Source organism: Carex rostrata, chromosome 4, assembly GCF_964058835.1.
Source record: "Carex rostrata chromosome 4, lpCarRost1.2, whole genome shotgun sequence".
In the NCBI taxonomy this organism is placed as follows: domain Eukaryota; kingdom Viridiplantae; phylum Streptophyta; class Magnoliopsida; order Poales; family Cyperaceae; genus Carex; species Carex rostrata.
In genome coordinates, this window is record NC_135921.1 from 7216382 (window position 1) to 7229532 (window position 13151).

At 31.0% G+C, this 13151-nt stretch overlaps 1 protein-coding gene across 1 annotated transcript; it reads left to right on the forward strand.

The window, feature by feature from the left end:
- Nucleotides 1–1331: 1331 nt before the first annotated feature.
- Nucleotides 1332–4529, forward strand: LOC144552939 (uncharacterized). Its single transcript, XM_078300981.1, has 5 exons — nt 1332–1504; nt 1590–1730; nt 2024–2096; nt 2353–2536; nt 4171–4529. Exons 1-5 carry the CDS (start codon nt 1484–1486, stop codon nt 4250–4252), a joined length of 501 nt encoding a protein of 166 aa, XP_078157107.1. The 5' UTR covers nt 1332–1483; the 3' UTR covers nt 4253–4529.
- The last annotated feature ends 8622 nt before the right edge of the window (nt 4530–13151 follow it).

Here is a 13151-nt window from a genome sequence, read left to right on the forward strand (position 1 = left end):
TGGAAAATTCAGCAAAAACTCGCATAGAATTCACTTACAATATTTTGTAAGTTACAACATTTTATAAATCTGTTTTACAGAGCGTTACATAGTTTATACTAAAGTGTGAATACTCTAATAATTATTCTATTATTTATTATCTATATACACTCATACAAAGCAGCTATTCCAACCTTGGAAATTGGAATAAGCTAAAAAGAGAAGAAAAAAATATGCTTTTTAGAATACCACCTATCACTAGTCTGCATGTTATCAAACGACCGTACAATATTTTCAGATTTGGTAATTTGTGAAATGGTTGATCTAGTCAAATACTCAAATTTCCTGACTATTGTTGTTGAAAAGATCTACAAATTGTGAAACTAGTCTTCCAGATGAGATGTCCAATTTGGTATTTTTGCAATCTTCAATCAAAAAGTTATTACAATTACAAAATTTAATAATTCAATTTGTTTAATGATGGTAAAATGATTTTTCATTTGGACTAATTTTGATATAAAAAACAATTATCTACATTAAGGACTATATATCTATAATTTTAATTCATCAATTTTGATATAAGTACTAATTTAAAAAATACTGGTTGGATTCTCTACTATAGAATTGGACAATGAGAATTATATTCTGCTATAATTTGTGAAGTGAAGAATACAAATCCCTTAGTTTTTGTTTGTCTTTTTATTTTATTTTTAGGAAATGGTTAAATTACTTTGAACTCATAACTCAAATAATAAATACAGCCATTTTATGTAATCTAAATTATATTTCTACGCGTATAGTAAGATTTCAGTTTTATTTATCCGAAAAGCTGAAACTGAAACTCTTTTTTCCATGGATTAATCCGAAAAATAAGGATCAAGTCTCTCTATTTTTTTTAATGGATTCTATCTTCAGAATCCGTATTGTGCTTGTAAACATCATGTTTTAGTTCAAAATCTAAAACTCTTTTTTTTTTTCATAATATCAATATATAAATAAGGACTTGATCCTTATTTTTTTATCAAAAAATTAATCTGAAAATTATTCTTCATACCACTGACTTCCACATAAAATTCGAAATGATTTGAGATTTAACGTCAACGTAAATATTGACAACTTTATCTAAATTTTAAATTTTAACTTATTTATTAAACTTATAAAGAATAGAGGAATATAATTAATCCCATTCGAACGCGTATCATATGCTGAAATTAGACTTCCATACTTGCAAGTTGCAACGTGCAACCCATCTAAATAAATTGTTGAGCAACCGAAGTAATATAAAATTACAAATTAAAAAAACAGAAGGATCTACGAGCAAAGTTTCAAATTAGAAATTTGTGGCCGTTTACCAGTCCTGCCTTAACAGGTCCAGTCTTCTCTCTTTGTTTTATATCGGAAACCAAGTCCTCTCTCCCTCCCTCTCTCGCTCTCTCTCTAGCTCTCTAGCTTTTGAACTTTGAGCTTATAGGAAGCAAAGGATCGATAAAGAAACAAATAAACCATGGTTCTCTTCAATACTCCGGTAAGTTCAACTCCTATTCCATAATAATTATCTTCTCATCTCATCTCTGCTTTTAATATATATACTTCTTCTTCTTTTTCAATAGATAAAACCGCTTATCATTCCAGGCGAGGTTCCAGCAGAAGACAATCATAAAACGAGTTATGTAGTCGAATCTCAGCCGTTAGATGGATTTGTAGCTGTCGATATCGGTGCCTTATTAGTTCACGCCGATGAACCAGTCTCTGTATGACCCTTCTCTCATCCTTTTTTTTTTCTTATATTAATTTTCTTTTACAGAATATTTGAAATTTATCTTGATTCATCTTTTGCGTTCCTGTTCAAAACATATGGCTGTTATATGGTATATCGGTATTATCCCTAAAATTTGTGGTACAGCTTTTTATATAATTATTTTGCTTTATTAGAAAATAACATCTTGGAAAGCAATGAAAAACATTTATTTACATTATTTTTTGAAAATCTTTTGTGAAATTTTACTTAACAATTTTGAAATATTTTTCTTTTTGGGGACCTTAGAATAAAAATTTGGCGAGAACGATGTCTAGGAAAGGATCACAAAAAACACCCGATGGAGATCCCAACTGCACCGGTGAGTCATGCTCTTTCACACATTAAAATTAATAATAAAATCTGAATTTGTATAGAAAAAAGAAAAAGAAAAAAGCATCTAGCACATGAAAATCGGAAAATTATTTTATTTTATTTCTCTGGGTCAAAGCAAGCATGGCATGGTTTGGTTCCCAGTTGCAATAAAATAAAATTAATGGAAAATCTCATTTTTTTTGTCTGGTAGTGGTGCTCCACATATCGGTTGAAGGATTTTTGAATTTTGAATTCGTGCACAGGTGGACCCGGACCAGGGGATAAGTTGGACACGTATGCACACGTGGCGGGAGCAAATGGGGAGACGCTTAATGGCCACACAGGGATGGTAACAGCAAATCCGGGAGGAAAGTGCCGAAGGTTAAACAGTAGGCGGTCCCCACAGTGGATCAATCCAAGAAGAGTGCTCTTCACTTTTGCCACAGTGTAAGTTCACATTTTGCAAAATTAAATAAATTAATAATTAAAGACAATTTCAATTGATAAAATTGGTTAGAAAATACTAGTGGTTTTGCAACAAATTTAAGCTTAGTTTAACTATTTTCGTTAAAAAAAAAAAGATGTATATAATAAATACTGAATATTTATTACAAATTGGCTGGTTCCATTAAAATGATTGACCCAATTATTGTATAGTTTTTGTATTTGACACCATATAATTTATTTTTAAATTTGCATGAAACTAACCCAATGTTGTGTTATTCTAGCACTAGGTTTCTAATTTATGTATTATTACATGTCTATGAAACAAATTCTGATATTATTTTGCCAAGTCACAATTACTGTAAGATTGTTCTGAAAACCTTCTTTATTTTCACTACATAATTAATTTAGCGGTTTAAATTAGCAAATTGATAAATCCTCCTCATTGATTGTCCCCATCCTTTCTATTCGTACAATTTTTGTTGGAGGCAACACTTGTCCTTAATAAGCCATCAAAATCTATTTGTTTGGATTAGCTTAGAAATTGTTAATGACAGCTTATCATTTTATGGTGTGTTTCATACTTAGCCACACACACAGAAAAAAAACAAAAATGATTGCCCTGAACCGAGACAATTTGGATTTTGTTGGTACACATTAATTCCATGTTTCTGGTACTATGTCACACCAGCATAGCATTTATTCGGCACCAAAACGAAATATTTGGTAAAGGGACCGTTTTGGAGACATGTTTGTTTTGGACTTAGATAAAATATTGAGAGATGACTTGTCGTTTTTGATTCATGGGTTGCATTTCGGCGCAACACACATCTTTGCTTCATGCCTTCATCCTCATGAATTCCTTATCTTTTTTTAGTATCACTTCTTCTATGGCCATCCTTGTACCACAGTCTATGTTGCCAATTACTACCTTATTTTGCAAAAGAAATTTGCTAAGAAAGATAAAGAAAATGCTTGATTTTTCTTTTTACTAGAATACAGGTGATTTATTGTTTGCTAGAAAACCCCCTATTTTTGCTTTTGCATCTGAATTTTTATATGATACCTTAACAAAGTTATATTTTCTCTACGTAAACTTAGTCAAGGTAAGCATGTGCAAATGTCGATTGGTCTAATAAAAACAATAATTTTAAATGCACTTTATAAGCTTTTGGATTTTGGAAGCAACAACTATTTTAATTGATCATTGCTAAGTTAGGTCTGTAAAATTTTATACCTTATTAAGTTATTATTTTACCTGATTTAAATGCTTGTGCTATAATTAGAACATTTATCCTAGAAATGTCAACAATTTAGGTTATTTTTTCCAAGAATTAATTTAAGGTATCTTTATGTTTTTTATAGCTAAACTTATGACTGCTAGAATTAGAAAACTAATCCATTAAATGCCATCATTTTTAGGTTTGATACCAAAAAATTGAGGTTTTTTTATTGCTGTAATTAATTGGCCAATGGCTGTGCCAGGAAATAACAAATATATAAAAATGTAAATTAGTCTGGTGCTATTGTGCAAGGGTGCTAAATTTGTTTAACTAATAATTTTCCTTACCATTTTTCACAATTTCAATTGGGATGATTCTATTCTTTTTTTTTTAATTTGACTTTCAAAAATTCAGGTCCAGTATGGGTACTTTGATTCTGCTCTACTTCACACTGTCTATGGGAAAAATGACAATGGAGAATACCAACATGCGGTGACCCAAATCCAAAAATTGACAAAGAAATGTCTAGGCGTCAAACCGTTTGGTACTATGTGTCAAAATTCAGGAGAAAAAAAGAGGTTTTTTTCTTCTTTTTTTTTGCATCCAAGGTATTTATGGTGTATGCAACAGAGAGGAGTAGTTGAATGCATTTTAATGATGAAATGTAGAGAAAAAGATGGTAAATAGTTAAGGGAGTAAAAGAAGTATATTTTCTATATTTGAAAATTTATCTACATACAAAGGGGTCTAAAATATAGTTCAATTTGCAATGCGGTTTGGAGTAATTTTCAATGTCAATTGCTTGAAACCACTGACTATTGTATAATGTCATTTTCAATCTTATTGAACCACTAACTGACTAATGTCCAGATAATTAGTTTTTAAAATAAAATAGGAAAAAATAGAAAGAAAAAAAAATGCAGTGAATGAATCCTAAATTAAAAGCATATAAACCTACACTTTTAGCTAATCTTGCATTGTAAGATATATAAGAACTCTTAACAGATTTTATAAATTACATAACAGGACAACAGCATTAATTGTTAGTTCTAACAAAATAACCTTATAACAGGAATAATATCATAAAATAATTAAGCCTCTGAAGTCCAGTCGAGTACGAGTACGGCAGCAGCACATTTATTTGTTACATCAGTTGTATTTCCGTGCCCTAGATCATATTAAACATCTCAGATTCTTTTTTTTTTTTTTTTGAAAAATGGAATTCCAGCTGTTTTATTACAAAACAATAAAGGTCATACAAAAAATCAATTATTATGAACTAGTAGAACAACTACTAAATAGTATCAGCAACCACAAAACATAGTATACCAGAAAATGGAATTAAACTAATATCACTAAAAACATCAAAATATCTAATATCAATCACTAAGAGCAATCACATCAGAATAGTGTCAACTAAAGACCAAACAGGAGACCAGATTCTCATTAGAATGTGAAAAGTTTGATTCGATTAAAAGTGCAAAATTCTTGCTGGTGCTATGCAAAACACTATAAATATAACAAAAAGAATACAATGGCATGAAGGAATATCACAAGTGTTGCACATAAATTTTAATGGAAAAAGTTTGGTTGAAATCAAAATGAAGAACAAGCACATAAATTTTCTACATTATCTTTTATGTATATATATAAGCTTGAGAGTGACTATAAGTGATTTTTTGTATTATATTAATATAGCTTTATTTTATATTGTTTAAAGTTTAATAACAAAATATAACAACTAAATAACTTATTATAAATTGTGATATAAATTATGAATAATTTAAGTTTTAAATTTAGATTCCACAAGCATAACATTAATTTAGTATAATAGTGATTTTATAATGAAATTTTTCAGTATATATTGTAATTATTTGTCTTACATTATTTTGAGAAAAAACTTTAGTTAATCTTAGCGGTTCCATTTAATTATACGACCACATTCAAATCAAAATGATTCGCGATATGAACGACCATATGAGGCATGTTTTATATTTCTTAGTATAGGTACGAGAATATATGCAATACCATCCCAATTATCCGATGTTATATTGCATGTGTGTGGTCATTTATCTAAGAATGTATTGCGAACAATTATAACTGGCTAAAATTAAATAAGAATCCTATAAATAACAAAACAAAAAATTCCAGGACAGACCGGTCCAGAAGCTAAAAAAAATTGTATTGTTTTGTTAATTAATCTGTTGATTGATCTCTGTTTGACATTTTTCCATTTGTTAGAACTAATTAAATAATTAAAGCTATATATGTTATTTCTTTTTCTTTTTTGAAGTATTGGTAGTGGCTGACAATAGAAAATTTTATTGAATAAAAGCTCAGTATATATGTTATTTCACATAAAGCTTTTTGACCAGACTCTGCAAATTGGAAAAAAAAAATTAAAAAAGAAACTGGAGAGAAATTAAAAAATAATAATTCTTACCAAAGTATATATTAATGTCGATTACATTTTTTTTTTAAAGAAGTGGCTTAGCCACCGATTTTCATATAACAAAAAATCATACAATATCCAATTAGTACCAATCAGACGAGATCGATACATCAACAAAATAAAACAATACACAGTAACCTACTACAACTTGGCATAACCAAAACAAGTAAACAAAGTAACAAGCTATAACAACACCACAAAAACCATAGACATGCCAATAGACAAAAGGGACCATGTACGCCTATAAATTGGCAGAGGATATGGAGGAGCTTGAGTCAGACACATCATCCATCAAAGTTATCCCTAGACCATGCATAAGGGTTGAATCCTGTATAGCCTCCATGTAAACCATAGTGGAACCTATCAGGTCCTTCAAATCAGAAGGTAAAATTAGATTAAGTTGAGATGTAAGATTAGATTTTTGATTCGTAGCCCAAAAATTAGCTAGAGTCATAATCTTGGCTCCTAAAACCTGTACAGTGTATACACGACCTGCATTAAATAAAATATTGTTCCTGTTCACCCATATGTTCCATAAAATTAATGTTGATTACATAGATCTGGCTCATACGTTCGTCCCATCATAGTGGCCGGGATAATTGTAATTCCACCCTTGAAAATCAATAATAAAACAAACCAAAGGAAAAAAAAAAACAAAAATATATACATTACAAAAAGTTACATTATGTGTTTACAAAAATAGTAAGTACTCATGGTTTTTGTTATAAAATAAAGACAAACAAACAACCAAAAAAAAACATAAAAGATGACAATCTCTTTATTCATATATTTCTCATGTGCATATGCGAACAATATAAGATTACAAAGTCTCAATTTATAAGTTACAAATTGTAAATAAAAAATCATCTAAATAAATGGATAAATGAATTTCAATAGTAATGAGCATCAATTTCAATGTAGTGAAGTAGTGGAAAAATAATGAAAACTAATATTGAGAGTTACAAAATAAATAAACTATCCACTGTTATATTCATAACAGTTATTATTTTTATTTTTGCAGGAGTTGACCCAATTTCTCCATGGCAGTCGTTATATTCATAACAGTTTTTATTTTTATTTTTGCAGGAGTTGACCCAATTTCTCCATGGCCACTGACTGGTTGCGCGCGCCTTTTGCCGGGATGTTGCCACATTTATAAATCATTTGTAATACAAAAGCTAGTAGTAGCACAACCATCCATACCATTAACTTGTCCATGGTGGTGAAATAATAACAATGATCAATCTGAATGTAATTATTCGGGGTGCTCTATTTGTTCTTCCTTGGTTTTCTCCCTGCCCATGCATGCAACACTATATATATATAATCGAGCGATGAATGGTAATTAAGAATGTGATATTCAAAGGATTCAACGAAATCTTTAGAAAATCCCAAGCATTTGTCATGATATATATATATGATAATCATAAGATTCAAAAATATCTTTTCAAAATAATCTCATGATATATATATATAGGAGTATGCTAACATGCTACGCGTAGCATGGAAGGCCTCCATGCAACGGCTCAATATTCGACTTTTTAAAATCTTAACGGTTGATCTGAACCGTTCATCTTGTTTTCCATATTAATATGTGTTTGGAGACCAAATTTTACATTTTTTTTGGAATTTTTTTACTATTTTTTTAGATTTATTAAAAATCGTTGTTTTCAAGAAATCTGGACCATAGTATATATATATATATATATATATATATATATATATATATAGAGAGAGAGAGAGAGAGAGAGAGAGAGAGAGATGGGCTATGGTGCATTGCAATGCATGAACCCCCTTATGCATTGCACTATAATCACGGATTTAAAGTCCAAACGACCGATCCGAACCGTTAGATGTTTAATCCATATAGAAATGTGCTTGGAGACCAAATTTTACATTTTTTGGAATTTTTTTACTATTTATTAAGCATTTTTTAAAATTGCTGTTTTGCTGTGAACAGTAAAAAACAGTAAAATTTTCTGGACCATCAGATCAGTGACTTTCAAAATTGCTTAATAAATAGTAAAAAAATTCCAAAAAAATGTAAAATTTGGTCCCCAAGCACATATTAATATGACGAACAAGATGAACGGTTCAGATTGGTCGTTTGGACTTTAAATCCATAATTTAGAGTGCAATGCATAAAAGGGTTCATCCATTGCAATGCACCATAGCCCATCTATATATATATATATATAGAGAGAGAGAGAGAGAGAGAGAGAGAGAGATCGGCTATGGTGCATTGCAATGCATAGGCACCCTGTACATTGGACCATAAATCACCAATTCAAAGTCCAAATGACTGATCCAAACCGTTCATCTTGTTCTCCATATTAATATGTGCTTGGAGACCAAATTTTACATTTTTTGAAAATTTTTTACTATTTTTTTAGATTTATTGAAAATCTGCAAATTTGGGTGAACAGTAAAAATTTCTGGACCACTGGATTGACAATTTTCAAAGTGGTTTAATAAATAGTAAACAAATTCCAAAAAATGTAAAATTTGGTCTCCAAGTACATATTAATATGGAGAACAAGATGAACGGTTTGGATCGGTCATTTGAATTTTGAATTAGTTATTTATGGTCCAATGCACAAGGGTGCCCATGCATTGCAATGCACCATAGCCCATCTCTCTCTTTCTCTCTCTCTCTCTCTCTCTCTCTCTATCTCCATTCTATTATTAAGCACGTTGGGTGTCCGATCCGCCAACGGTCACGATTGAAAGATGAAATTTCAGATTTAATCTCTGTCCTCCAATCAAATAATTTGTCTTCTTTTGATTAAATACATATTTTTTTCATGTAGAAGTCTAAATTTAGTTAAAAATATACTCACCACACATATGACCACACAATATGTTATATACTCACCACACATATGACCACACAATATGTTACAATTAAAATTAAATACACTGCCTTTTAGTGACTTTTTATTAGTTTCCATGTTTTCTTATTTCGCCTTCTTTGTATAGAATCAAACTTTTATTTGTTTCCTCTATTATTTATCTTTATTTGTTTCTATACAGATCCCTACGACATAATGGAAAAAATTAAGTCCTCCAAAAAGCGAATCAACTCTCTTTCCATATCACTTGGTAAGTAAATTAAGTTATATTAAAGGGGTCTTGATTGAAAATCTCGCAATGCAATAAAATAATATGAAGAAAATGATATAATTTACTATAGTTTCACTCATATTATTTTGACAACAATTTATGTTCATCTTTATTAAGTTAGTTTTAATAACCAATATGATATCTTCATATTTGATCTATTGTTCCGACCAATTCTTGTACCAAAATCTGCGTTTTAAACCACCAAATCGCGTATTTTACATTGAATATCCATAGAATGTGGTACTGCTGCGATTTCATTCTTATTTTGCAGAAAACGGGCGAAATCAGGGAAGTTACTGAATTCTGAGACTTTGCACGCGACCCTCATCACATCTGACGCAACCCTCATCAGAGTCGATGCGGGTAGCATCAGAGTCGATGCGGGTAGCATCAGAGTCGATGCGACCCTCATCAGAGTCGATGCGACCCTCATCGGACCTGACGCTGGTCGCATCGCGAGCTTCCAGAGCAGACAGCAAAGGCCCAATAAGGGCCCAGAATTGAAGCAACCGTTTTGAAAGGTCTATAAATAGACCGCCTCTGTCACCAGAGAGGGAGTTCCGAAATTTGAAGATTCAAAACCTCAAGATCCTTGGAGTGTGGTGCAAGAAAGGGAAGAAAGAGAGAAGATCCTTGCAAGATTGCTTCATTTGGTTCTATCATGATCCTATCTCTTCTCTCTTCTTTTATGATGTTGTTTGAGTAGATTTTTCTTTGTTTCTAGGGTTGATGTAGTCTAAAGCTTTGATTGTATGTATTTCATTTGAATTTGAGTTGTTCTTGTGATCAATTGATTGTGTATCTTTCTTTTAAAGCTTGATTGAGATTGTGTGATTGCATTTTGTTGACTATTGTTGAATGAATCTTTCATCTCTTCTAATATCTTGATCTAGATCTCTCTTGCAATTTAATCAAGTACTTGAGGTAGGTTAGAAATCTGAAAAGATAGATCAATTGAACCGAAAGGTGAGATTTCCATTTATTGAGAGATAGTGGATACCTTTAGCAAACCGATCAATTGACTTGGATTGAATACAAATAAACGAGAGTTGAAAGTTGTAGATCTAAGAAGGTGAAATTGCAATTCCCTACTAGGTTACTGGTGCTAATAAACGAGAGTTGAGGCTCAGGAATCGTGGGTAGGGTCAGTAGAACCTTGCACAATAGAATAACTCAGAAACATGTGAAATGCTGCATTCACTCGATGGCCATGCGAGTCGCATGGGAGACCATGCGGGTCGCATCACTAGGGTCGCATCAGAAATGATGCGAGTCGAGTGAAGGTCCAGAGAGGCAAAGCTGAGGATGAAATCTGAAACCCTGGAAACATCCTTTTAAACTTGACTTAAACAAACTTTTATTCTCTTTTGCAATCTTTTGTTATTGAATTGAGAAATTGAAACGAATTCAAACCAAACCTTTCACACTTCTAGTACCTAACTCGGATTTGTAGGAATTTAGAATCGAATTAAACCGTCCCTGAGGATCGATACCTTATTATACTATACGGATAGGGTTGTGCACTTGCAACCTTAGACGAGAGTAGATTCAAGGTTTAAACTGGTACAGCTAGCTGTACCTGAGACTTTGTAGCATACCTTTGTAAGCGAACACAATACTTGTTTGATATAAATAAATAAGAATATGTTTTTCACCATCAGTGTTGAATGAAGAAATAAAACAATTATTTGTTCCTTCTTCAAATTTAGTATACATGGATTATTAGTGTTGCAAATAATCCTAAAAAAAAAATTGTGTATGCTATCTTCTACTGCTATTTATTATTTATCTATATATTCAATCTTAAAGTTCAATCTTATAATATAACTCCGTCGCAACGCAAGGGTACTATACTAGTATATATATATATATATATATATATATATATATGGGATGGGCTACGCTACTCCATGGAGTAAAATGAGTTTGTGCTCCAAGTTGTCATATTTTTATTTTTAAAATCCAAACGACCGATCTGAACCGTTAGATGTGATCTCCATATTGAAATGTGCTTGGAGACAAAATTTTACATTTTTTAAATTTGTTTACTATTTTTTAAGCATTTTTCAAAATTGTTGATCTGATGGTCCAGAAAATTTTACTGTTTTTTACTGTTCACAGCAAAACAGAAATTTTGAAAAATACTTAATAAATAGTAAAAAAATTCCAAAAAATGTAAAGTTTGGTCTCAAAGCACATTTCAATATGGAGATCATGTTGAGCGGTTCGGATCGACATTTTGAACTTTAAAATCGCAAAATATGAGCGTGAAGTAAAATAGTCACTTTACTTCGCAACTCACCGTAGCCCAACTTTATATATATATATATATATATATATATAGAGAGAGAGAGAGAGAGAGAGAGTGGCTAATATCAAAATGTTTGCACCACACCTCCCGTGCAACTAAGTCATTTTCCAATTTTTAAAGTCCAAATGATCGATCCGAACCGTTAGATGTGTTCTCCATATTAAAATGTGCTTGGAGACCAAATTTTACATTTTTTGGATTTTTTTTTACTATTTATTAAGCTACTTTGAAAATTGCTGATCCAACGGTAGCTTAACCAAACAGTAAAATCAGAAGCTACAGTTGGATCAGCGATTTTCAAAGTGGCTTAATAAATAGTAAAAAAATTCTAAAAAATGTAAAATTTGGTCTCCAAGCACATTTTAATATGGAGAATACATCTAACGGTTCGGATCGATCATTTAGACTTTAAAAATCAGAAAATGACTTGGTTGCACGGGAGGCGTGGTGCAAACGTTTTGATATTAGCCTATCTCTCTCTCTCTATATATATATAGGAGAGATCGGATGACACTGTTTTTTGGTGACATCGGATAACATCGTGCATTTTCAAAGTTTTCAAAGTCCAAACAATCGATCCAAACCGTTCAACTTAATGGATATGTTAAAATGTGCTTGCAGATTAAATTTTACATTTTTTGGAATTTTTTTTACTATTTATTAAGTATTTAACAAAATCGCTATATTCAGACCGTTGAATTTTTGTGCCCATCTTAATAAATAGTAAAAAAAATTCAGAAAAATATAAAATTTGATCTACAAGCACATTTTAACATATTCATCAAGTTGAACAGTTTGGATCGACTGTTTGGACTTTGAAAATACACGGTGTCATTTTATGTCACCAAAAAATGGTATCATCCGATCGCTCCTCATACATATATATATATATATATATATATATATATCCATTCTATTATTAAGCACGTTGGGTGTCCGATCCGCTAACGGCTACGATTGAAAGATGAAACTTCGAATTTAATCTCGGTCCTCCGATCAAATAATATGTCTTCTTTTGATTAAATGCATCTTTTTTACGTGTAGAAGTCTAAATTTAATTAGAAATATACTCGCCACACATACTGTCACACGGTATGTTACAATTAAAATTGAAGAGACAATCAATTTATTTATTTCCTTATTTCTCCTCTCTAGCTATTCTAAAGGCACAGTCGCACAGATTGTAACTTTCTAAAATGATAATTCTTCGTTTATAGCAAATTTATCCTTAATTAATGTTGTCCGGTTTAATTTAACATTGAAAATGTTGTTATCAATGGAAATATTTAATGCAATATAAAAAATGGACTACTCCTTGATTTACATAAAGACCACAATTAAGAAAAGAGAAATTTTGTTGCTATATTATCCATCTGTATATACATAATTTACCAACAAAAATTTGACAATTTTTTATATTGACAATCTTTACTTTATTTTATTAATTTTCTATTACAGTATAGAATGCTTTGACAATTTTACATATTATGTAAAATATAAGAACAAATT

Bases quoted from the DNA above. Each gene is read 5' to 3' on its own strand.
- LOC144552939 (XM_078300981.1), top strand. From the start codon at position 1,484: ATGGTTCTCTTCAATACTCCG. The intron at 1,505-1,589 runs GTAAGTTCAACT...CTTTTTCAATAG, and splicing joins TGGTTCTCTTCAATACTCCG to ATAAAACCGCTTATCATTCC. The intron at 1,731-2,023 runs GTATGACCCTTC...TGGGGACCTTAG, and splicing joins ACGCCGATGAACCAGTCTCT to AATAAAAATTTGGCGAGAAC.